Here is a 27,159-nt window from a genome sequence, read left to right as displayed (position 1 = left end):
ACATTAGACCACATTGTAATCTGGGGAAACTTAAAACTGGCTACTATCCCAATATGCAGAGTGAGATTTGAGTAAACATACTCTAGATGTTATATTTTTGTTTATTTGTGCTTTTTAAAACTTTACCTATATATTTATGTGTAAAATAATGCCATGCTTTCTAAGCTGTAGGAAAAACTCCTTTTTTTCAGTCAGCACCCTATTCTGGCCATCTTTCCATGGTAATATATGTAGGTCTTCCACACAGTTATGGTCAGTATTATGCTTGGCCTGCTTGGTCCTGTCACCCTTGGCATATATAGATACTACTCTGACCTGCTGCTCACAGACTTTGTTCTTTGCTAGTGCAGATTAATTTCAATAACAACGCAGGCAAAGTAAACAAAAGAGGTAAATCTGGAGTCAGAAAAAACTATATGTCTTTCTTCCCAAAGCCAGATAGCAATAACTTTTGACCTGTTCCTATCAGCCCCTTTCTATTACCTCCTCCCCAGGCCAGCTCTCTGAAGACATTTGGTGTTTCAGTGTCTCTCCCTGCTTATGGGCTTTGGGGAGGACAAACAAAGAGGTAGTGAGAGAGGCTGTCGTTTCCTCTCCATATTCTGTATTTCATCCTAACTCGCTGGCTTTTGGAGGCTTGGCTGAGCCGCCATGGTGGGAACATCAGCCCTGTGTCTGAAGGTCTTGTGACACGTAGGCACCTGTGGTCCCCAAGCCCAGGTTTACCATCCTACCCAAGGGGTACTGTCGTGTGTATTTGTTTTTAAGCTGGTTTGAAAATGGAGGAACCATGTGCTGGAATGGCTCTCTGTCATCTGATTATTTAGCTGTAATTTTACCTGCACTTTTCACAGCCTTGCCTGTGAAAATATTTGGAACTTATGCTTTAAACAGTGTAGACCACTTTGGTTGTTGATTTAAAACAAGCTAGAGATTTTATAATGGTTATTTATATTGGCTAACACTGACCCCTCTGAGAATGACCTGTTGATGTTGGACAAGGATAAGAGGCAGGGAGCACAATGCAGGGAATGGAAAGAGATCAAACAGAAAGAGCATGTTAGCTTAGTAACAGTGCTTCACAGCTTTACGTGGAGATCAATGGTCGGCATATGAGGTTTTCAGAATTGCATTGTTTGGCCCCACTTATAGGAATTAGGTGTTCTCTTCAGGGAACTAGAAGAAAGGTTTTCAAACTATGTTTTGCATTACAATATCAACATTGTTGATGTTATAAAATCATCATGGATTATATAAAATTATATGTAAATTTATACATCCGTAAAGCAGGAAGAAATCAATGTTCCTTTTTTACTTAAAGGAGGCATAACGGCCGTGAGGGAAGCAAGCATTTGTGTGAAGTAAGTCCATTTCCGTGGGCTGTTCCAGGATGAACAGTGAGTTCACTCGTGGGCCTGCCTGCTGGAAAAGGAGAGCGCCTGTTTTCTCCCAACCATTTTCTCTCATCACTGCTCTCCTCTTCTCTCATTTATTCAGTGGCCCGGTGTCAGTTTGTTGGAGGCCCATTTCCTGTGTCATTTATCACCGTACAAATGTCAGTTATGAGACAGGGAACACGCATGTTTGACAGCTGCCCGATAAATTATGCAGAAGAACAAGTTAAGGACAACTGCAGTGGACTTTTAAAACAACAGCTCTGTAGCCAGTTAAAGAATTTCCTTTGAAAGCTTGCCACCAGTCGTTAGCTCATGAATATCTTATAAAATACAATTATTCAACCATAGCCACTTAGTAAAGTGGGAGCCTGGTTTGGGGGATAATAGTCACTCATGACCTGGAACCAAGGAAAACTTGGTGCTGTGCAAAGATTGCTGAAAGGAAATATGTGTGTTATGGAACTCTAAGTATTAAACAAACACAAGAATAAGAACACCAGTTAGTGTGGGGGTGAGATGATCCAGAAGCTTGGCCCCACAGATTTGACCTGGCCATACGTGTTCTTTGTGAGCATGGAGTTCCCAACACAGGACTCTGCCAAAAGTTTAATTACAGAGAAAAGCAAATTGAAATAGGAATCCCTTGGCATACTGAAAGAACATACTACCATACCAGTTTTGGTGAACTCTGTGTAGTTATCTTGTGGTTTCTCAGAGAAAATAGCAAGTCATCTTCATCTTGTTGGTGGCAGAGAAAAGAAACGTGTCTGTTGCTCGAGTTTAAATCTACATCTTTGCCCCCACCTCCGCTGGAGACCCTACTGCTGCCCTACCACATCACTGACTTTGCTTTCAGACCTTTACCCTGCCCCAGGAATGGGTACAATTGGCTTTCTACATCTATGGGTCCTGCATTCATGGACTCAGTCAAACACAGATGGAATGTTTCTTAATGCAATTAGGGCAAGGGATGTAGCTCAGTAATAGAATGCTCGCCTAGCAAAAAAAGTGGAAAAAGCATCTATACTAAACATGCATGAATATTTTTCTTGTCATTACTTACTAAACAGTGCAGCATAACAATTGTGCATTAGGTATTGTACATAATGTAAAGCATAGGAAAGCAAGTGCACAGGTTCTAAGCAAATACTACACTATTATATATAAGGAACTGAAGCATCTGAGATTCTGGTATACAACAAGGGTCCTGGAGACAGTTCCCTGCAGATAACACAGTACAACCATATTTGTGGGATGATGACTGAGAGCAAGGATGTATTCTGTAGCTTCCAGACTGTTTGTCCTCTTTGCCTGGGAATGAGGCACATCACTGAGGTCAGGGTTGCATCTGTGACCTAACTAGCCCAGTTAACTGGAGCATAAAAACCTGGCAGGTTATTTCTTGCATAGGCCGCTGAAGATCTGAGTCTGTCTGGTTCTCACAATTCCTTTTCTGTGTTAACTGTTCTTACCAGCAATGGATGATTCCTGCTATTTAATAGAATGCAGTTTCCAGTAAACAACTCATACACATTTATCTTTAAATCTTGTGTTTATAGGGCTGTGCAAAGAATGAGAAGCTTGAATATATGTGGGATTCAATAGAGAGAAAGCTGATGACCTAATATATAACATAAAATGATTACAGCTTGAGGGAGTTACCTTGCGTCAGCAAGTGGGTAGTTATTTTAAGAAAGAGGAAGCAATGTTTTAACACAAGTGGGCAGATGGGCTGTGGAAGGAAAGATATTTTTCCTACACAGGTAGCATTTAATAGGTAATTGGCAGCTCAGCTCTTCTTTTGAGACCAATTTTGCTTTAGCATTTTTGTCACACTTATTTACTCTTTAGTGACCCTGTTTGGTACATCTTTGCACCAGGAACAAAGTGACAGACTTTAGTCTCTCTTGGATTAATCAGAAGACTCTTTGATCCATGGCATGTGTTCCCCATAGACATTTAAAGTCAACAGATTAAGTACTGTGGTCTGCCAGTTTAGAGTTGTAAACCGGGCTGATAGACTGGTTGGAGTGTTTGCATCCCAAAGACTTTCCTCCCCATCCCTCTCACATACCCACTCCTAACAACACAAATATTGACTGTACCAATCATTCATTAGCAGTAAAAATTTGAGAGCAATTATCTTTTACTGTGCTTGCTCTGAAAGACACCATTAATTACTTTATTGCCCATGGATTTGTGCCAGTTTCGGTGTCCCAGGAACCTGTCTGCTCCCCACCCAAAGAGGTATTTGCAACTCTGAGGAACACAGCTCAGGATGTCATCCAGCAAGCAGGGCACTGACACTGCCCTGTGAAGTGAGATGTCAAGGCTGTCCCCGCCTTGCTGGTGGATTCCTCCTGACTTGGAGTTCACAGGTTGGGATTGGTGGCAATGGTAGGAACCCTGAGTTTTCCACTATAAGCAGAGGTGGGCATAGGCGAAATTTGGAATGTGTCAGCTTCTTTTAAAATATTTTTTCTCAAAGGCTTAAGAAATGTTCCAGATATTCCTAAAGATGGTTATCGGGGGAAGAACTTGTTTTGGGGCATTGATTGTGGTGGCTGCCTCCACAGTGTGGGAAAAGAATTAAGGCTCCTAATAGACAGTGTCAGCCAAAATTTCCTCTTTTGCCTTTCAGTCCTGATCTTTTTTTACAGGTGGGTGTGACCCAAAGACAGTACTCTTGGTATTGTCAGATGGTTTTCCTTCTCCTACTACTCTAGTTAGCAGAAATACAGAAAGGCCTTAAGCAATTTAAAGTTGGCCCTGAATCAGCTTGACTGTGCATCTCTGCTCAAGCTACAGAATCCTACTTGCTATTTGGAATGTATGTGTGTATGTATTGAACTGCTCCCTCTGAAGAAAAAAATGCATAGATTGTATGTGACCTGTCCTCCTCCCCCAAACAAAGTGAACTGTGACTTACAAATGCTCCCAGTTACACAACAGGCCTCAAATTCTGTGAGTTGCATTAATCACCCCAACTGTAGCAGTTCTACACCACATGTATTTGGTGTGCATGTGAACTGTGGTCCCAATCTGTGCATCCATGAACAATGTCAGCCATTTTTAAATTGAAGTTGAAATGGTTTGATTGTAAGTTTAACATGGGCTTATGATTGGTAAATAAGCCCTGTAGATTAAAGAAAAATCACTATGGAGGAGGTTTGTGGGACGTATGTAATGTCAGTGTAAGAGAGAGTAATGTGGGGTGAACTTACACCATGAGAGGTAAGGCTTTCCTATTAAATGTAAAAATATTTTAGGAAATTTTTCCTAAAAGCCTTGGAAGGTCTTTAATAAATAAAAAGTAAATTAGTGAAGGAAAAAGCATGCTCTCTCCATTGCTTCCTGAGAACCCCTTTTCTTGTCACCCCTCCTCCACAGGAACTGCCCACAGTGCATCCTAGCCTGCTCTTGGCAGCTGGAGTATGAACTAGACTCCAACACTGTCTAGGGGGCTGGCTTTGTTTTTCTCAGCCAGTTGCCTTTTCAACAAAAGGCCTGTTTGGTATGGGCACATCTCATAAACTGAGCTGAAGCATTTCTTAGTCAGTGAAAGTCAATATGAGGGAGGGACTCTAGTCTTTTACAGCCTGTGTTACATGAATAAAAGTCCAGGTTGCCACTTATGACAGTTTAACCAAATGATCGATTCTAGCCTGTTTTGATTAAATTACATATTCAATTATTTTTGTTTGAAATTAAAAGCTTGATTATGTTACCAAATGCTGTGTAATTTTACACATGTCGTTCTCTTATTTAACAGTGAGGCACAGAGTATGATTAACAACGTAGCTGCCAGAAGAAAAAAGCAAAATAATTATTTTTTCAATATACAGGTCCTCATCATGATTCACAAATCAATATGCACCCATGGGGGATTTGTGCTCACTGTGGATTATGGACCTCAGGGTGGCTTCCCCTCATTTCCCTATGAATGTAAAACCTGGACACTTGAGTTTGCCAGGCAGGTTTTTATTTCTCTCCTTTTAAAAGACTGATGTTTAACTGCAACCACTGGGACCTAAATCAGAGCATCCAGTGCCCAAATATGAATATTAATCAGACGCCAGGCCATGGAGTTCCTCGCCGAGTTTGACAGTTTAAAGGATCAGTTAGTTAATTAGAAGATGACATGGCACACCAGGTCCCAAGGCTCTGTCCTGCCTTCTGTCTCCTCTTTTCATTTTCCTTTTTGACAAGTTGGATTACATCATTACTTGTAGTTTCACTTGTTAGCCCCACCATGAAATGAGAATATTTTAAACTTTAATTATCTGTGATCTCTTCCCACATCTCTGCGAAAACCAGGCTTAAAATGAAACTCAAAGAAGCAGACAAGAATTGGAGGTTCAAAGGCCTATGAAAATCAGCCTATGACTCCAGCCTCACTGTGTTGCAGGGTGAGAGGGAAGGTTCTCTCTAGCATTTGGATTGTGGTAGTCATGGTGATTGCTTTTCAATATGAAGGTGCTGAAGGTATGGATATGTGATTTCAGGTATTTTTCTGGTTGGGGTGACAGATCTTAAGAATGTCTTTAGAGTATGGCCACCAGTATTGTTGTCCTGTTTCTTGCCCATCACTACACCCCAAAGATGTGCCACAAAGTCTGAATAATTCTGTCCTAGAAACTTTTTCTTGCCATGATATCACCCTTTGGGGAATCATCTTTTTATATAAAGCATATATATGGTCCATATAGAAGCTTAGTTCCCAGGAGGAAAAGTAAGACTCAGATCAATGTTTAGCTCTTCAAATGAAGCTTTTCTGTCACCCTAAGTAGAATGAACTCTTTTCTCCTCTCTCTCCATTCTGCTTTGCATACATCTGTCATGACACATCGAAAAGTTAATTACACCATTTAGTTTACATGTCTCTGGGCTTTCCAAGACCCTAAGGTATTCAAGGGAAGGAAGTAGGGCTTAGCATCATCCCTTGTGAACATTTGTAGTGAAACATTTGCTATTACTGCTGTGAGCCAGCCATACTACTAAGTAATTCAGTCAGTACCCATAATTCTTCACAACAGTCCTGTGTGGTTGCATGAGGCAATGTTGATTTGAGAAGACAGTGGCTATGTCACAACATCCCATGCCAAAGAGGCTAAGATAGAATTTGAAGTGAGGCATTCTGATCCCAGATCCCCCTTTCTCCTGTACCTCACATGGTAGGTACTCACTACTGTTGATAAGAGGGAAGAATATTTTTAGATGTCACAGGACAGTTCTAATATACTGTACTCCATTGACAAGCTATAGAGACTGAAGAGAGGAAAAGATGAAATTGACATCCATGGTAGGTATTATGCTAACTATTGGAAAGTTGATGACATCTGAGGTGAATTTACATTTATTTAGGAGACTGGAGGAGGAAGAGACCCAGCATGGGATGCCAAGGGATCGTTGGAGATCAGGAATTTGTGCTCTTGGGAGGACCAGTGTGCAGATAAGGAGTCTGTGGTCAACTAGGGAAGTCAAGGCAGGTGATATGTTTAGGAGAAAGGATATTAGCATGGTAGCCAAGAGATTTGGAACACATCTCAGTTCTTCCACCAGGTAGTTGAACAACCTTGGCCACAAGGCCTCTAACTCTCTTGGTGGCAACTTAATTATCTCTAAAATGGTGGTGGTGAAACTTGAACTGCGGCCCCTCTGCTTATCCAGTTTGAATTGAGGACATAGAAGGTTCTTAGTGGTGTTTATTAAGAGCTCATCACAAGATTGGATGGGAAGGTTTAGTAGAATGTGTTTGGCTGTAAGAAGAAGAGTTGAGAGTACAAACCATGGATGGTGGTGAGAAAAAAGGGGAAGTAAGTGTAGATCATGGAGAAAAGTGGCAATGGAAGGAAGGAGTGGGGAATGGTTGGGCCATAGCAGATTTCAGTCATGAAGATGGAAACATCTGTAGAGGTGGGGAGGGGAGGCAGAGAGCAGGCACAAGAATAGACAGCCTCAGCCCCTTGAAGCACAGACCCACAAGTACCAAAAGCCCAAGTTTACAGTGAGTGAGTAAGGCCTCTGTCCTGTGACCTGGTCAGGGGGTGGGAGAAGGGGGGAGCAGCACAGCAGGAGGGAGGGCACTACAAGCTCATATAGTCAAGAAGGGCCATAGAGTTTGTGTTTCCACCTCAGAAAATACATAGATTGCAAAAATGTATGTAATTCCAAGAAGCAAGAACACTCAGTCCACATCAGGCTGAATTAGGAATCCTTCCATAACACATTCTGTCACCAGAGAGCTGGCATAAGTGGGAAAGAAATGACATGGGAGGAAAACAGCTGCTGGGTGCTCAGCTCTTTGGGCACTGTGAGATGAGACACAGAAAGCACTACTCAAGAGGACAGAGAAAGCCTGCTCACTTGATGCAGTGCAATTCAATATTTGAAAGGAGCTGAGCAGAAGAGATGCTGGATTTCCCAGTCTTCCATGACCCTCGTCCCCCTCCTTTCCAAGTAGGAGAAGTGTCAGGTCACCAGAAGCCATTTGGCATGTTCTTGTCCAGCTTCCCTGGGCTGTGTTACTGTCTATACCTACCATGGCTAAATGTCCATCCTGAGGGTCTGGCTAACAAGACAGTGTAATGAATATTTAGTAAACATAAATTGAGTCTACTTCAAAAATCCTTAGGTTATGTATAGTAATTCTTTCAATGTTTTTCTTCCAATGAAATTACTAACAAAAGATTTTTTTAAAATGTATATTTGGCCACTCAGTTGATCTTCAGCATTTTTCTCTTTAATTGTATCAGTCCATGAAATCCAAATAGTGAACCATACTGGTCTAAAGCACAAGGTACAATTAGTGATTAGCTGTTACGATGGGCAAGTGGGATCCTGGCATGGCTTGGTCAAGCAAAGCTGTGAAGAGGTATGCATTGTCCACACACCTGTGTATTTGTTCCTTTTCTTGTCATGAAATGCCACCCCTCAAGGTGGGTCATGACAGTTGGATAGAAAAAGAAGGTGGGCAGAATTCAGAATGCCAACAGGGCACCTCTGCCATGAAAGGCATAAAATGGAATAAGCTATTAATGCTCCTCAGCCCATTCCAAAAAATAGCGATTTCATAGCACCCACTTAGCAGCTTCCTTCTTGATATTACCCAGGACACTTCTGCAGGCACCCATGGGTGGCTCACCTGAAAGGTGTTGAGGTCAAGGCCTCAAAACACTTGGACACACATTAATGGCTTTTATATCTTTGTATCTCTCTGATATTACGGTTTTGCTTCAGCAAGCCCACTAATATCAGATATATCCTATCAGGGACTATTTTAAATCACTTCAATTTTCCCTGCCCCTGGGGTCTGGCTGTAAGACCAGAATTCTAAGCAAGTAGGTTGCCTGTGATCTAGTGTTTTACTTCCCCCATTTGTGGCAGAGGGAACTTTATCAGCTTTTTGACACACGTATATAGTTTCAATGATTAAGTACAAAGTCAGTAGTTCTCACTTGGCTCTCAAGTATACCAAGTTGTTATATGTTCCCAATGTTAAAAAAAAGTTAGTATTGCCATTTGTTGGAAGTATTTTTCTTTTAAAACAAACTATTGGTCATAATAGTGTTTACTTACTTATTCTCTGAAGTGCTGTTCTATATAGAAAGTAAATCCAGGGAAAAGCTTGATAAGTAATTTCAGACTTGATAGCACATGAACCGTATAGGTATAAATGACTTATGAAGTTTCACTTAGCAATATCTTTTGAGAGAGAGAGAGAGAGAGAGAGAGAGAGTATATCAAGTAAGTCTCTTCCTTGATACTTTTTTATCTTCTGCATAAAGATTTTTAAATATTGAGCTAGCTTCCCTTTGCTGTCCAAGTTATCCATCTAGTGCATGCTTCTAGCTCCAAATTCCTTCACACGTGCCAGCCAAGCAGCCAATTACAGACTGTTAAAAAGCACCATCAACTGTGGAGCCATGTCCCAAATCCTAGAGTCTGACCAAGAATTAAAAAGAAAACTGCAGAAAGATCCACTTTGGGTTCTTATTCACCCTGAGATCAACTGAAGAAAATACAAAGAAATTTGCTATTTGGACACCTAGTTCTGAATTGAGATTTGAGCTGTCCTGCTCTACCCCAGCACCTCCTTCTCCCTGTTTTATACCTTCCCCCCAGAATACACAGCAATCACAGGATTCTACCAAAAAACATCACTTCTGTCTCATCCTTCATTTGCCTTCAGGGCACTGTTCTATGGAGCTCTTCCCTGGGCTCCATGCCAATTCACAGCTTCACCTACTCAGGAAACTCTCCCTTGTGTTCTTCCTTCCATGTGGTCCCAGCCTGGATTCCTTTTCTCTGCATCCTGATTCTCTCCATCTTGCATCCACCAGCTCACACTGCACGAATGAAAAAGCCCACCCCCAAAGGCCTTCATTGGTCACACTCAGTGGGATTGTCCCTAGAAATTTTCTTCATTCACCTCTGCAGCACTGACTGTCTTTCCCCTTTGCAGTTTGCTCCTACCTCCCAGAAGTAAGCTTCTTGCATATAGCAACAAGGTCTCACAATTTCTCTGTGCTTCCTCAGCTGATAACACACATGCTCAGTGAGCAATTGCTTGTTGATTGATCATTGTAATGAAGCTGGTTATCGGTTATAAACTATTGTGGGGTTTGTCTTCAAGAATGTGTAGCTTTCCTCTTAGAAGAAAGATGCTGGTCCCGGTCACCATTCTATCCCAAACTTTTACCCACTTAGATTAAATGGTTGGGAGGACAGATGGACATGCCCAAAGAAGATAGCAGAATGTAGACCACAGCAAATGCTGTGACAGAGCACCTAGGAGCTGCAGATCAAATTTGATGGGTGAAATTGGGGTTGACTTTAATGTGCACCGGATTGGAAGGATGGAGTTCAGATTTCATGAAGAAAAAGCAAGTGTGGAAGATATATAACAGGGTCAATAAATGCATAATGGAATGAAAGGGTTGGGACAGACATCAGAAAGCAGAAGGACATGGAGCTAGACACAGAAGGCTGGCAAGATAGGTGTGGGAAAGGTCACAATGAGGCTGAAGTTCAATGCAAAGTAGATTTTCATTTTAAACATGATAAACATAGTGGGATGTCAGAAGTAGGTGGTATGTGAGGAGTCTCTTTAGTTCAGAATTCATGTGATCGCTTTATAGTAATTTTCATACATAGCAAGTAATACTGACTTTTTACTTCTACTAGGGATGAGATTTTATTTCAGAAATACATTTAAGTAAAATCAAGTGAGTAACTTTAAAGGAAAATATGACATAAATAATAGTAGAGGCCCTTCATGAAAGATCACCACGGTTCCCTCTGGCTAGGAGTCTGGAATGCACAGATGTAGAAGCAGGAAGACCCCACTGGGAAAAGTCATTGCAAAAATGTCACCCTGCCTGAGCACTAAGGGATGCTTGGAGTGTGGCAATGGGGAAGCCATGGGTGAACGTAACCAGAGCAGCTGGTATCTGGCAGTGGCCACAAGTGAGCTGCAGATGGCTGCTCTGTGACGGTAGGACTGTGGGGTGCTGCTGATCACTACACAGTAGTGCCTGGCTCCCACAAAGTGATTAATAAGAACAGTGAGTGAATGGGTGGAAGGAATGAGGTGGGGCTTTTATTTCCACCCCCAACACAGATACCACTGCTACTGTTCTCCCTCCAGTGCTTGGTGGGGCAAGGCTGGGAACAGCCTGGCTCCCACGCCCCCTCATGAAGGGAGCTCACAGGAGACACAGCCCCCTTCCAGTGGAGGAGGACAGCGGGCACAGCTTTAGCTGCAGCGTCTCCTCTGGTTCTTTGCTAAGGCTTCAATTTTAGATCCCAGTATAGAAGCAACACCAGAGGGCCTGCACATGGCAGTTTCAACAGGCCTGTGTTAGGACCTGAGGAAAGCTATGGCATAGGAAACCCATACCCCATCTCCAGGGGAGAGCTTTGTCCTGCCACTGCTTATTTTTGTTACATGGGAATGCAAAGTTCTGTATGTCAGATCATAGGAATTTATCAAAAGATACATTTTTTTATATTCATACTTTAGGTGATACCTGCTGATTTTTAAATGCTGATTTTCTGAACTACCACATAATTTACAGTTTTGACAATACTGCAACTGGCTCAGGATCCAGTTTAAAGCCTCTAAATTAATTTCTTTTCAACTTGATGAGATGAGATCGCATCTCTTCTCTCCCTCAAGGTCTTTTAATGCTTGGTTGCCCTCTAACCAGTCCTCTGAGGCTGTGATCCTCTGACTCTTCAGTGACACATGGGTGTCATTTTCATGCCTCAGTTCTGAGTCTCTTCTCCTTGCCCTGTCCTTCCTGGCTGTTCCTTTCTTTTCTCCTCACAGCCCTCTCTGCTCGTAGCTAAGCCTGGCTCCTCCAGGACGCTGAGGGATCCCTTAACTTCTGCCACTCCTGTCTTGACACCCTCCCTAGTCGTCCCCCTTCTCTGTCCCAGTTGTTCACTCTTATTTTCTTCCACCCCTCCTCCCTGGACCCTAGGTTCAAATCTCCTTTCTTGTTGTCCAGTGGAACCCCATTCCCAAAGGTCGGAGAAGGTCCCAGTATAGAAGCAACACCAGAGGGACCTGCACATGGCAGCTTCAACAGACCTGTGTTAGGACAGGCTTGTCATAGCTTCTGGGGTGTCTAGGAACTTGGTCAGGGTCAGAGAGCCACTGTCTCATTCTGAAAGAAACCTTTGATGTGGCTACCACATTCACACAGGCACAGAGACCAGGGGTAGATGTGAGGCGCTTTGTATCCCCTGGACTTGGTGGGTCAGGCTGTTTAGTGGCTATAAATATGAAAAGGGAGAACTATCTAGAATGATATAGGACACACCATGGTTTCAGCAAGCCATTCCTGATCCTGTCCACAGGTCAGTTATGTACAGATCATGTGTGTAGATCATCATCTTCAAGAGTGTGTTGTGTTTCTTAAGCTGTTTTCTTTACCAGCACCTGCTGTTTCCCACAGTGGCTAGTTTTTAAAGGCTGTCTGCATCATCAGCATTCCTAAGAGAGGTGTAAGGTCTTACCTGCTTTGGGGTAACACGGTCCAAAGTCTGATCTCATCTCTTCCAGGTGCATGCTGTGTGCTCTCGGGGTTGCATACATTACCTCCCTTAGCCTCAGGTCCCTCCTAGGTAAACAAGAATAAGAGGGGTCGCTATCTGTTTATATTATCAAATCACATTTAGCAAGTCATTCTTAGTTCTTAAATGAGAGAAAGGTTGTTAGAAAACCAAGTGTATATGAAAACCATGTCATCATAGCCAAGAAAAAAGCAACTTCAAAGATGTCAGAAAACACAACAAAGTCAGATGACTGGAGTAAACATATAATAGCAGCTATGTGTGCAGTTTTGTTTCTGAAGAGCTCTATAAGCTCTGAACAAGCCTGTGAGAATCAGAGAAACTTTGCTCAGTCTCTCATATAGTCCACAAGCCAAATTTAGCACAGAGCCTATCTTGGTGAGACCAGCAAACCATGAATGGGCTCTGTGGTTTGAAATGCTGGCTGCACTAGAACGTGCTGGAAGGGTGTCTTGGTCCCTCAAATTTGTCACTTTTGTTTTACTGCACACCTACAGACCGTGTTCCAAGAATTCTCATAGGCTTTTATTCAAATGAACTCTTCCCTTGCACCCCTAGAGTAGTGGCCACCCCATATAATGTGGGGAAACCCAGTTCCCAAGAAGCCATGAAAACCCCACTCTCTCTGCAAATTGTGCTGCTGGAGAGGACAGTCACCCCACTGCACTTCCCCACCCCACTGTGATGCCACACCACAGACAACGTGCTTGTGCCCTCATCTATTAGTGAAGCCTTCTAGGACAGGATATAGTTCCAGGCATTTTGGGGTTTCCAGGAATGATTTACTTTGAATCCCAGTCTCAGAAATTTGAAGTCTAGTTGAGGAAATAGAGGCACCCATTTGTAATCCATGATGGGAAGAGATGTTAGGGATAAGACCGTGTGCTGTGGACCCTCCAGGAAGTAAAGGTGTCTTTTGTGGATGTCCCAGAGGCTTCAAGTCCATCAGAAAACTTGAACTTTGTGTTGAAGCTGAGGCCCATCTGAGCCCCTTCCTGCCACTGCTGGGGACACACATGCCTGTGTTCTGGCCTCCCCATAGCTGGCCTCTGTTGTTCTTGCTGCATTCTTGTCCCGCAGCCTTTGTCCACAAAGCAAATCTTAGAGATGAGTGCTCCTCTGCCTGCGTGGTGTTTGAAGGCAAGCGTGGCATGCATGCAACAGGCTGCCTGCTGCTTCCCTTTCCCACCTCCTCGTAGGATGCAAGCATGGGCTTCCAAATCACCTTAAGTGTGTACAATGAGCTGTCAGTCTCCACCAGCCAGGGTGGTCATCAGCTTTCTGGAGCCCAGGGCAAATGCTCTGAGACAGCAGCCCCTCCATCAGTTTGGCAGAGAAAAAATATCCTTTCATTTTTCAAAATAAAATGTGGGGTCCTAAGCAGATGTTCTGAGCTTACAGAGCTCTTCAGAAACAAAACCACACTCATAACTGCTATTACAGCTTTCTCAAGTCACCTAGCTGTGTTGTGCTTTCAGACATGTTTGAAAATGATGTGGTTTTCATCCACACTTGGTTTTTCTAACAATCTCTTCCTCCTTGTTCAAGAACCAGGAGTAAGTCACTAACTGTGCTTCAGACAAGTGTGTAAAAGTCACTAAACGATTTCCTCAACTGGCTGTGATTCTCATTCTCTGACCATGACAGTAAGCAGGGCTTGTTGGAGTAACTATCTACTAAAGGCAGAAAAAGTGTTTTTCCAGATCTATGGCCTTGATCTTCCTGTGGGAACAGAGGACACTTGACTATTTGGTCACTGTTCTCAGAGCCCAGACAAGCACGTGGCACAGAGCAGGCACTCTGTGCATATGTGATGCTGAAATCGTTCAGCAGCTGTCAATGGAGCACCTCACAGGAAGGAGTCACTGAGCACAAGAAGCTGAATAAGGCCTCAGTCTTGTACCCGAAGGGCCCTCTCTCAGGAGGAAGGGAGTGGCGTGGACTCAAGATGGCTGCTTGCTATGACTCTGCCATAGGAAGTGCAGCAGCACAGTGGGGATGGTGCTGTGGCTGGGCGCTGGAGGTGAGGGATAAAAGGCATGCTGAAGGGAATGGAGTAGGCATTGAAGGCCCAGCACCGTACAGACATGGAGGCATGAAGAACCCTAGTGCAACTAATGCTGCTAGACTTCATTGTCCCTGCCCAGAGAGGACACAGGTAAGTGGGGAAAGCTAGGAGCGGTTGAGTTCCCACATGTGGGACTTGCACTGTGTCCTCAGGGAGCTAGAACTGTCGGCTGTGTTTGTACATATGTCCATATGTGGTAAGGATTATTCTAGCTGTGGTGTACAGGAGGAACTGAAGGAAGAGGGAGGTTTGAACCAGGAGAAAGGCAATTCATGCATCAGCACGATCCAGAAGGAAAATAAAAAGAATCTGAGGAAAGGCACAGCCCATCGACACTACCATCCAACTGGTAGATTTGGGGAAAGAGAAATCTGTCCCATGACTAGCTGGTACCACTCCGCCAGAGGCACTTGTGTGCCTCCTTGATCCTGTCCTTCTCCTTTTCTTCAAGTCTCTTCCCAGAAGTCCCTGTGGCTCCGCTGGAAGTTTGCAGTGTGGTGAGACTGCATACACTGGGGAAAAGAAGAGAGTCCCATTTCAGGTATCAGACAAACAGACAGCGCATTCTGGGTTCTGAAAATCATGTGCTCACAGCAGATAGCTTTTTCAGCAATGGAGTGCAGATGATTTCTTATGGATGTGCTGGCTCCAACTCCATCCCTGATGGCTTGTGGGACATTCGGAGAGTGATTATTAAGGATGTTCCATGGGCACTTTCAGCCCTCTCCTATATGCCCCCTCTGTCTGTCTGTCTCATGTGTTCTTGGTGACCCTTCCTTGCACTTAATTTTGAATTTCCATTACAGCAGGAAGAGGCAGGCACAGAGCACACTGGAAAAGTGCCTTGTGCTCTGGCAAGCTGGCTAGGCACCTGCAGATGATGCAATTACTAACTTGGAAAAAGACGTTAAGCATCTTCATCAAACAATGTGTGCCTTTGTGTGGCCAGCAGTTTTTCCTTTCTCCTGGGACAGCTGTGTCTCCGAAACAGTTCTATTGCAAATAACTTCCCGTCACTAACAGACTTTCTGTGCACTCACACTGCCCCTCGAATTGGTGATACTTAATGCCATAGTGCCTATCATCATGCATGTGAATCAACTTTTCACAACTATGTCGCTTACACACTCTGTTCAAACAGGATTTTGAAAATGCAGTTGCAATTCTAAATGTGCTGGGTAGTTTTCCCAAGGAAAGGATACTTTTTACTGCAGATAACCTCCTTGATAAGTCTTGCCTTAGACAGCATGGTGCATAAGTGATACGGACTTAACCCCAAGGGTAGAAATGCAGTCTTGAGTGGAATTTGTCTTGGTGTCCTCTCCCTTTCTCTTCCTACTCTCAAGCTGGAGGCTTGTAAAAACCTGACTCATTGAAGAGTCCTTCTGAGAAGCCATTTTCCATGGAGTTCAGGCATCCATGGGAGTTCTGGACTCTTGTCTCTCAACATTTGCAAGGTCAAACCATTTGCAACAAAATACCAAGACATTATTTTCCTCTTTCAGTCTCATTCTTCTATGAGTATAGTACAGTGGAGATTTCTAGAGGCTACATGACATGATGTCACAGGCATTTGAGTGTAGAAGCAAGCATGAAAATCCAGCTATATTCAATGTCAGTGGACATCCAAGAGCCTTGGGAAAATAAAAAATTCTGCCTTTCTCAAGCCTTGTATGCACATATGAATAATAAAAGAAAAATGAAAAAACAAAAACAAAAAAAAAAAAAAAAAAAAATTTTGTTTTGAAAAACATAGTCATTTCAAAAAATAGGCTATTTATATTAATATGTTGTTTGTTACTGCTATTTTTAAGTGAATGAATAACTTATATTTCTGATTATTTCCAATCTGATAGATCTAGCTCACATAAATAATAGCTCCTTGGAGTATTCAACAATTTTTAAGAGTATAAAAAAGTTCCTAAGTCCAAAAAGTTTGACAGATACTACCCTGAAGTGTAGTGAAATATGAACTGTAGTCTCCCAGCCTTGATAAGATTTGAAAGCTTTCTAACAAAGAGTAAAAGGTGTGTGTGTGTGTGTGTGTGTGTGTGTGTTCCCTCACTACTTAATTGATTCATTTCAACATTTAATTGTGGCTATGCAAAAATAAGCAACTACCGTGAAACCACAAATCCCAGCAACTCTAGGAGAGCGAAGCCAACCCTGGTGCTAGTCTTCCCTTCACACTGTTTCCTGCGTCATCATGGTACTGTCCAGTTTGCACTGTAACATGTGAGTTTGTGACACTGCCAGGTCACCCTTCATTTCTTCCTTCTTCCAGCTCACAGGTGTTTCCTGAGCAGCTCCCCAGGGCTAGGGCTTGTGGGAATTCAGCACAGACCCTGCCTTCAGATAGCTGAAATGCTTGTACACAGGAACAGTGAACAAACAGGCACAAATGAAAAGGGTCATTACTGATGGTGACAAGTGATGCAGTGTTGTGACTGGGAAGTGGATTTCTACAGGAGCACTCACCAAAGCTTTCCTTGGGTGGTGTCTGGTAAGAAAGAAGGAAGAGCAGTTTGCAAACCTGCAGGTGCAGAGGCCTGGAGGAAGGACGTGGCTCTGCTGGAGGCAGTGAGCACTGGAGCCTGTAGGAGAGGAGCTATGGAGAAATGGATGGGCAGTGACCACATTTTACAGGGCCTCATAGGCCCTGGGGAGAAATTTGGGTTTTCATCCAAATGTGATGGAAAGTCATAGGAGGGCTTTTAAACAGGTAGTAATCTGCTTTGGAAAGACCAGCCTGGTGGCTGGGGAGAATGAGCTGGTGAGTGGAGGTAACTGGATGGGCAAGAGAGGGAGTGAAGGGTGCTCTAGAAGACTCCTGATATGATCCAGGGGAGAGCTGATGGAGCGATAGTGCCAGGGGCGACAGGTAGAGATGGATGGATTTGAAACATAATTTGGGATGGAACAGAGCAGTCTTACTGATGGACCCAATGTGGGGATGGACAAGAGGGTGAGCCAGCATGACCTCTGGTTTGAGTTTGAGCAACTGTCATTTTCTCAAACTATTGCCTATAAACCTCTGAAAGATAGTTGGTGTCTTACCAAGTTATTTAGAGGTTAAGAAACTTCAGAGCCAGGAACTTACTTATAGACACACACAACCCTTACAGCAAGTCTGCACGGCACTGGGCTGCTGCCCAGACCCATCTGAGCCTCCCTTTCCTGGTGACACATGGGTTCATGTTCTGGCCAAGGACCTGACGTGAAGGCTCCCTTCAGCAAGTCAGGGCTCTGAGCTAACCCGACCACATTGCAGTGCTCCATTTTCTATCCGAGAAATGGGACCAGATGCATCTGCTGGCCACAAGCCCAAGCAGGGTTTTATTGGGGCTGGTTTACTCACATCACAGGTGTGCCTTAGCTCCCAGAAAAAGGCAGCATTATTCTTGAGGCCCCATGACACCGCTTGACAGGGGCCGTGGGAGTCCTCCTCAGACAGTTCCCCCTTTATCAGCAAGAGGCACCTGTGTGTTTCATTCAGGCAGCAGGGCAATTTTTTTATTTAAAAGAAGCAAGGACCACACTCCTTTAGTGCCACGTCTACTCACCCTCCCTGTGTAGGTTGTACTTCAGTGCTTTCTTGACACACATCACAAGGCCTGGCTATGGAGTCTAGGCAGATATGGAGTATGAGATCTGTATCTGTAGTAACCAGTGACAATTAGCTCAATGAGATAATCTCTGAAACATCTGTGACATCTCTGTAGCTGAGAAGATTGCATGGGGCTGACTGTCCCTCTCCCTTCTGGGTCCCTTTGACAAATAACACAAAATTATTTGGAAATGAAGATGCATTTTGATGATGGTATCCTTCTTTACCTGTGGTGCGACCTCTCTTCTTCCAACCCCCCAGCTACTTTGCATACTCAACGGATCTACCTTGCAATTTAAATTTTTATATTTTATTCATAAGTGAAGTCTTTTTCCTGCAACTTTGCACCACACCAAATGTTATAGAGACATTTTTCAAATGTCTCCATAAAATCCGTTTATATGCTGTCATGATCTGCAGCATTAAATACATTTTATATTATCAGAAATTTTATGATATATTTTAAAATGAATTCCTACTTAGCTGAAAAGGCATCAGGGATTATCCTAAGAGACCTTGCTAAAAAAATGCAGTCATGTTTACTTGTGACTGCCAGAAAATGGCTTGCAAAATTGTGTCTTTTATTATTCCCTACTATTGGAGCACTTGCTTGTTAATTAGAGAAATTTCAACTGTCATAGTTGGCAATTATAGCTTCTGTATCATTGTCTGTTATGAATAGTCAATGAGGGCTGGTTAATATGCATGAGCAGCAGTATATATAGTGTGAGCATTGAACCACAATCCAGCTGCCAGAGTGACTCGGAGGAGGGAGTGGGGCGTGTGCGCGTGCCTGCATGCCGGCAGGGAAGGAGGAGACCTGGAGGGGAGCACAGAGTTGCTCTGCAGCCTCGCAGAGCAATGCCAATGTGAAGAGGACTAGCCGCCAACTCACCTGAGCCCTTCAATGCCTGCACGCTGAGGGAGCTGCTTTCCCGAGTGCTGGCAGGTCCGGAAGCCTTCCTTTGACATTTCTCTAAACATGGGATGCAGCCTGTGCAGTGTGCAGAAGCAGGAGGAGCAGTACAAATTACTCTATGAAGTTTGTCAGGTAACGCGTTGCGTTTTATTCTGTTGACGGGTGCTGGCTGTCACCTGGCAGAGTGTAACTTGCAGTGCAGTGATCAGGGGATCGTGTGTGTGTTGTGCTCTGAATGAGCCAGCCTTTCTGACTTGTCTGTAGCTTTCCTATTATATCTCTTAGGACTTGTCTATCTGTAGCACATCAGTGCCTGTTTGAGAGTATAAATAACGGCAGTTGTCATAAGATAGGTTGCAAGCAGCTATGTCACAAAGCTTCTTGACAACTGAGCTCTCTGCAGAGCGTGGAGCTGGATGGACTGGTCAGAGAGTGGTCACGCACCCTTTGAATAAGTTGGGGATGATGGGGACGATGATCAGTGCTGGCAAGGTTTTGTCTCTGTTTACAAATAGTTACAAGCCATTGCTTTCAGCAGAGCACAGGCTCAGCTGACTTGCTCTTTCTGCAACTTCTCCTAACAGGACCTGTTGTTCAAATTTCAGTTTCACACTTGCCATTTCTGTCTCTGTCTCTCTAAAAATTTTAAGAACTTCAAGTTTCTTGTCATCCAGGGCAGGTGGCTTCCCCTCTTTCTACATCATCGCTCACAACATGAAATTTCAGTTGAAATAGAATATTTACAGTGCAGCCCAGATAACTTATATTAAATCTGTGTTGAGTGTTTTTCTTTTGCAACATTCAAGTCCTATCTTGAACTAGGAGGTTTGATACAGCTGTTGGTAACCTCACTTGTCAGTAAATTTTTCCCTCTCAAATCATTCTCCTTTAAATTTTTCTTCAGTAATTAGAAAAATAATCGCCTTGTAAGTTTTTAAAATTATCACATTAGAACGCTCTCATGGCAAGTAAGAAAAAAAAGCAATAAATGACTTATTGATACATTTTTTTAAAGAGCCAGACTTTTAAAAGAATTTGATTACCTATCATTTGGGTGTCATTTTTCACATGAGCCACCAGAGGGCGCTTACCAGTTAAGCAAAACAGTGAGGCACAAAGCTCAGAGTGAGTTGACTGCTTCTGTGAATGAAACCTAATGATGTATTGCCCTGGGTGCATAAAAGGTGTGTCTGTCTGTATGTCTGCCTTCCTTCTGAAATGAGGCATAGTAAAGATCAAAAAACCCTTTTGATGTTTGAGGTGACCCTTGGTGCAAAAAATAAACATCTTTAATAAGTCTTGGAAATCCACGTCTGGCTTCCAACTTCGTGCTCAGAACTCTGCAGGACAGTGTCCTTTCAGAGTAGCCCGTGGACACGTGGCAAGTCTTGGACACAGTGCTGCCTCCACTGGCAGTCTGACCCCCATTCCTCATGTGCTTGTGTGCGTTGTCATGGATCCACTCAGTTGAATAGCACTTTTTGAAACTCTATTATGTTTGGATTGTTGTTTGGGTTTGTTGTTCTTTGTTTTTGTTTTTTGCCTTATACCTTCAGTGCACCAAAAGTATTAGTTAGGATTCATTGCTATAGGTGTACTAATTGCAATGGTGCCCTCCAAAAGGTAATTCTCCACGTCTCCAGCAAATCTCTGTTAACTTGTCTTTTATTGTCTTTTACTCATTTGTATTACTTGTGTTCCCCACCCCCTGACAACTGCCCCCAAAAGAGGGAGCCTGGATTCTGCTTGTTTGTTTTTTACTAGGTGAATTTATGTGGAAATATTTCTGGCTGGAGCATCATGCAGTAAATTGCTGATAAATGACTTCCATCTGGAATACACTTTGTCAGCAATTTAGGAAGCCATGCAGATTTATTTTAAGGAAACTCAAACTACTTTTCAAACCCATTACCCTTGTGCCAACTAAGTAAAATCCCCCTTCCTCCTATTCTTTGGGAGTCCTGAACCATAGCATAAAGGAATTCACAAAACACTTGCAGGAATTAATAATTACATTCTCGCTCTTATTATGCAAAACCTTATTAGAGCAGAGAAATTAAGGTTTCCATAAATTACAGTTCCAGAAGGTCCGGTGCGTCTGGCTTCAGTAAGCCCTTATAACAGCAGCACAAAGAGGATCAAATATTCCAGGGCTCAGATTTTATCCTTTCCTCATCCAGAGATAATTCAAAGAGATGCTCTTCATTAGGGCTCTTGGCAAGCTGCCTACAGTTTCTTTTTGGGGCTGCTGTGAGTTTAATGATGCAGAACAATGGCTTTGCCTCTAGTTGCACACATACCTTATTGTACCTTTAATCACATTAGCAAAACAACAACAACTCATGAACTTGCCCGGCCATTAAAGAGCATCGCAAAGAGTGCAGACTTATCAGTGGTTGGCGCCACGCATTAAACGCTGTGTTGAGATATTGGAGACACTCAAGTACTTCCAAGAAGACAAGACAAGGCTCCTGCTTCCCCTGGGGTTTGTGAGAGCAGTTGAGTGCAGCAGTTCCTTGTGTTTTATGGTAACTAGGTGGTGTCCTGGTGGGGCATCAAGATAGGATCCGTACTCATTGGCAATGTAAAATTTCAGTGGCTACTTCATGCTTCAGGAAACGTTAGCCTGTCTTGGGTGACTCTGATTACTAGTGGAGTGAAGGCAGATGTCTGAGGTTATCAAGGGATATGGTCTTCTGCTTTGGGAAATTGATTATTACAAAGGAGCTCATGTTGTAGGGGTAAGGGGGAGGGCCATCGCTAGAATCCAGCTCAGGTTGCCACGGGTACCAGGTTACAGGTGGGGAGAAGGGGACAGGCAGGGGAAGGTCTGTGGCTCCATGACTGGGTGTCATGACTTCATGGCAGCACAAGGGAAAAGCCAATCTGTGGATGGTTTGAGGACGGTCTTCTTATGGAGGCCTGGGAGAGGGGGGGAGGTGTGGCACACCAGGTTGGACCTCTCCTAATGTCCCCAAGAGACTCTGTACAGTGGTTGCCCTTGCTAATTGGATTAGGCAACAGAAATAATTCTGGTTGGGACTTAGCCCTCCAAGTTGACATTGTAAGTAGCACATTCCCCTAAAGTCTCCATGCCAGTCATTGCACTGGTGCTCCTTGCAACACCCTCTGTGTTATATATTGTGCATTTACTATACTGACACTGTGTTAAGTGCCAGCTATGTGTTTTCCCACCAAATCGACACAGCAGCATGAAAACAGGTGTTATTAATACCCCCATTTCAAAGATACAGAAACTGACACACAAAGGAATTAGAAGTGGGCTTAGGAGTTAGGTCCACAGTGTGACTCCCAAGTCTGAAGATCTTGCCTTGTATAAATCCTTTTCAGCAATGCCAGGACTAGATGACCAACACTACAGGGAACACTTTGTGAGTCTTTTTAAATTGCTCTTGCTTTGTGTGGCTGAAGACCCTGCATTCTCTAACAGGTCCCCATGTGTCTGACAAAAACAGGGTTTCTATGGAAACTCTGGTCCCAGGCATCAGGGAAGAATATGGTGGGAGAACAGAAGTATGGTCAAGAATAGCACAAAGTTCCCAGTAACTTCCAGGGAAGCTCTCAGAATATATTCTAGAAAGCTCAGGTCCCTTTGCCTCTAAGTAATATGAGGAATTATCGTAGAAGATTTGTGCCTTTTATGCTACTTAAATTTGTTAGTTCTGAAAAGCAAAAATTTCACCCAACAACTGTCATCCCAGAAAACTACTGATGTGCATACCTGTGACTCTTTCTACATTTACTTATAACAGTTGGCTAGAAAAACCCAGATCTGTAGAGTGACTATGAATCAGAATCAGTAAGTTGATGGAACAGCCTAGAAAACTTGGCAGCACACAATCCTATTTTCATATTTAATTAGCTGCATGCAATGCTCAATTAGATGAGTTTGCTGCTGTAGTGCAAAGTAACTGTGAGTCTGCTGAGAATCAGCTGGGTCAGGGCATGATTAAGTATGGACAGAGTCAATACCAGTTAATTGGATGGACATAAACTTGACCTCCACAGAGCATTTCCTGCGAATAGGAGCATGTTTGCTTAAACAATCTACCAATTCTAAGAGTGCTGTTTTAGAAGCTATTTTTTTATTCCGAATTCATTCAGACAAAGTAGTGAAAACAGAAAGCCCACCTGCATAGGTTGGGGACCTTTGTTGAGTACGGGGTCTGTCTTTGACTGAGAAAGTCGCTTCTTAAATGTGGACATTTATCTGTCAGTAGTTATCATTTTCTCATCAGTGAGCAATAGATCATAAACCACTTTTATATTGACTTAGAAATGGGTAAGACTAGAGCTTACCTCTCTTCTGTCTCCTTGTCTCCTCTTTAGATAAAAAGCTTTGGGGAACCATAAGTGGATTTTCCTACCTTTCCCTTAGGGCTGAGGCCCCTTAGCACCAGTTTAAGTGTCCTCCAATGTTTTCCCATGATGCCCTGTAGTACTGCTGTATCTCTATACTGAGCAATCCCACAATACCCAGCCTACTGCTACATCCCTCTACCTCTCTGCTAGATTACGTGGCATATGTTAATGTGGTCTCCTCTATTATACCATGAATTCAGGGAAGGTTTCATTACTCTCCAAACATGGTGAAGCCTGTTAGACTTTATAGTGTTGTGAGGAACAGGAAATGAAGCAGGGGACCTAGTTAGACATCTAGAAAGTGAACCAATTATGGAACAAAATGATTGTGATCTGACCAAGACTGTCAGGATGGAGTGGAGTACAGAGCAGAAACAAAGCATTTATATTTGTCATTCATTCAGCCAACGCATTCAACCACCCAACCATGTGCTGACCGCCCTGTATTCATTCCCTTACTCACGACTCTCTTCCTGGTGCCCTTAGAATAGAAGGAACTGCTTGACTATTGTGGTGGGGCCTCTTCTAAAGTCTGCCATGTACCTCATGTGACACTTATCATCCCTGGTCCTTTAGGGTCCTTACAATACCCAGAACCTACCTCTTCCTTTCTACCTGCAATGTAGTTCGCTGATTCATTCTGGAGGACTCAGGTTAATGACCCAGTCTAGAGACCTAGGAAGGACCACACCCATGTTAATCTCTCCATGTGCTACTCTATACCAACCCTGTTACAGCTCACACAGTTTTTCACTTCCTTGTCATCAAACACTAGCCCCATGAAGGTATGAACTTTGTATTATTCTCGGTGATACCCTGGGTCCTGACACGTAACCCAGTAATCATCATGACCTGTTTACTAAATTAACTTCTGAATGAGAACTATATCAAGTGGGTGCCACTTTGGTCTACGAAGGCCTTTAGCAATGACAAATGAGTCCATGTCCCCAGTCTCCCATAGGTACAGCTGCATATTGCCACGAGGCAGGTGGTTTGGGGTCACAGTGGAGAAGGCAGCCCCTCTCTCTGCATTCCTGTCACCCACCCGCCATAGTGGGCATAAAGAAACATGGAACAGTGAAAAAATGCTGCTCTAATAAATAAGTTCCCTTGCATTCATTAATAATGCAGGAGAGGTCACAGTTAAAATGGCACATTTTGGGAGGGGCATACAGAAAAGGAAACCATTAGCAGCTCTAGGTCAAGACACACCAGAGCCGTGCTAACCTCCTGCATTTCTCTGGCCACTGTGGGATTAAGCAGGAAACATAGCCTTCGCCCTCTGATGTCCACAAAGCCAGTGTCTGGCCACACCACCTTCATTTCTATGGCAGTACTGGTGAAATGTAGTCAATCGTGCTGCCCTGAGAAACATCAGGAATAAATTTGACCTACTTAGAGTGACTGTTCCCACTTGGGTGGTGTGTCCATTGTTAAATTTTGACAGAAGGGCCCTTTTCCCTGTACTGGTTGCCTGCCTAGCAGGATAAAATATATATATATATATTTTTTTTTTAATCATACTCATTAGTAGCTCATGATAAAAAATAAGACAGGTGGAGAAGTTATTGGTAACTGTACAGCTGTGCTTACACACTAGTCTTGATTTGCAGGAGGGATCAAAGACAGTCTGTGTGACTGTAAAGAGCCTCCAGAAGTTTCTTCAGAGTCACTAGTTCTCAAACTATGGTCCGGGACCTGCCGAGCCTGTGATAGGCCCTACCTCTGATCTATCAAGCCAGCTTGACAGTGGCTAGGGCCATCTGTGTTCCATGGGCCTTCCAGGGACTGTGGTGCATGTTCAAACTGGGGAGCCTCTATTCTCACTGAAACCAAAAACACTGGAAGAGAGAGGACTCTAAGGTTACATAAGCCTTCTGGCAGTTTTTCTGAAGTCTTTTTCAGATGTCTAAGCAGCCAAGAAGCCATACTCCAGACATTTAGATACAGTTTGAAAATGTAACTGTTAATTAACACTTCAGAAAAAGTTGTATTATTTCGCTTGAGAGCTTTTCTCAAGTAAATTGTTCTGTAACATGTAGTTCACCAATGGAAAATTGAAGGTTATTGAAATTTTGTCTGTAAAAATTATATACATATATAATTTATACATTATATATAAATATTATATATATATATATATATATATATATATATATATATATATATATACACACACACACAAATTGAAGACCATTTCCTTCCTTACAATCACCCCAGGCTCTAAAATTGTCTTATATCCTCCTAAATCACACTTCTTCCTACTTCTGCAGACACTCCTTTCCTAATAGTAAACAGGAAAGTAATGTAATTAAACTAATTTCCAATAATGAACAACAGTAGGCAGCAGTCTCCTGCCAGAGAGGATCTATTTTTAAGTATGTTATGAGTCCTAATTTGCAGAAGAATTCTGGGGAAGATGAGTTTGAGCTGGGACCTTTTCCTATGACAAGCTTTTCCTAATTTCCTCATAGGAAATGAGGATCTTTTCCTATGACCATAGTGACAGGTTGTCGATTGGTTATACACCATACTTCTGGGGCCTTTCTGGTTATAGTCCAACTGGATCGTTCAATTAAACACCACCATTAGCCAATCTTTAGTAATTCTCTTCATGTGCATTTTAGAAGATGCACTGGGTGTGAGAATGAACATTTTTAGAAGGCATTGCCAAACTGCTCCTCGAATGAGTCTCACTGTGTCGTTCCCCCACGCCCCCCACTCTTGCATGAGTGTCTACCTCATCTTGCTCTCCACACCGCACTAGCTGGGATTGAAAGCTATTCTGTGACTTCATTTTTTTTTTCTTTTTTGTGTATTTGATGTCAGGGAGACAGAATGTAGAGAATGAAATCTCATTTTTATCTTATATTCTTATACCAGTCTCAAGGTAAAAAAAATCCTCCAGGGATCTTTCCTGGCTAGAAATTGCATTAGAGTTACCTGGAGGGTTTGTTAAAACACCAAGTGCTGTGCTCTACCCTCAGATCGTAGATAGTCCTGGTCTGGGGACCACCCTTCGGAGAGCCACTGCTCAAGGGAATGCATGGATAATTAGAGATTGGTGGATGGATGATAGGATAGGAGGGAGGACATTTAGGATATACAGTAGGTCTCCCTTGTGTATGGTGTCACTTTCTTTAGTTTCAGTTACCCACAGTCAACTGGCATTGTCATTATTCAGCGATCCTCCTCTTGAGAGATCATATTGTCAGGTCAGAAGTTGTCTAACACAGCTGGCAGAGACAGGCTAAGTGAGAGGTGATATGGGCTATAAACCACAAGGCCTAGCTCACCACACAACACACAGGCATCATTGCAAGGAAAAGGAGGAGTATAGTATAATAAGAGATATTGAGAGAGACCACATTCACTTAAATCATATCACAGGATGAGCTGGACCTGGTGGTACATGACTGTAATTCCAGGTACTCAGAAGGTGGAGACAGAAGGACCAGAGTTCAAGGCCAACCTGGGCAACAGTTATCGAGATCCTATCTCAAAAACAAACTAGGCATTGTGGTGCATGCCTGTTGTTCCAGCTGCTAATAGCATCAAGATTCAAGACTGGCCCCAGATGAAAGTCCAAGACCCTATCTGAAAAACAAAACTAAAAATAAAAAGCATGCAGAGTGTGGCTCCAGTGGTAGAGCGTCTGCCAAGCACACATAAGGCTCTAAGTTCAATCCCCAGTACCACAAAA

The 27,159-nt window shown here is 43.1% G+C and overlaps 1 protein-coding gene across 3 annotated transcripts in view; it reads left to right on the top strand.

The window, feature by feature from the left end:
• Pdzrn3 (PDZ domain containing ring finger 3) overlaps nucleotides 1-27,159 on the top strand; it is a 226,661-nt gene that overhangs the window by 161,800 nt on the left and 37,702 nt on the right. The window contains exon 1 of one of the 3 annotated variants that reach the window (XM_074044251.1): nucleotides 18,888-19,103. The exons of 1 other annotated variant lie outside the window; for it this stretch is intronic. Coding sequence is in view for 1 of the 2 variants with exons in the window: in XM_074044250.1 (XP_073900351.1) it covers nucleotides 19,137-19,205 (69 nt within the window). In the remaining variant the exon portion in view is untranslated. Of the gene's footprint in view, nucleotides 1-18,887; nucleotides 19,206-27,159 lie in introns of those variants that run through there. One more of the 3 variants, XM_074044250.1, reaches the window with a different exon arrangement.

This window comes from Castor canadensis, chromosome 10 (genome assembly GCF_047511655.1).
Source record: "Castor canadensis chromosome 10, mCasCan1.hap1v2, whole genome shotgun sequence".
In the NCBI taxonomy this organism is placed as follows: Eukaryota; Metazoa; Chordata; class Mammalia; order Rodentia; family Castoridae; genus Castor; species Castor canadensis.
Note: the sequence above shows the minus strand (reverse complement) of the source record. Positions and strands in the feature narration are given on the sequence as shown.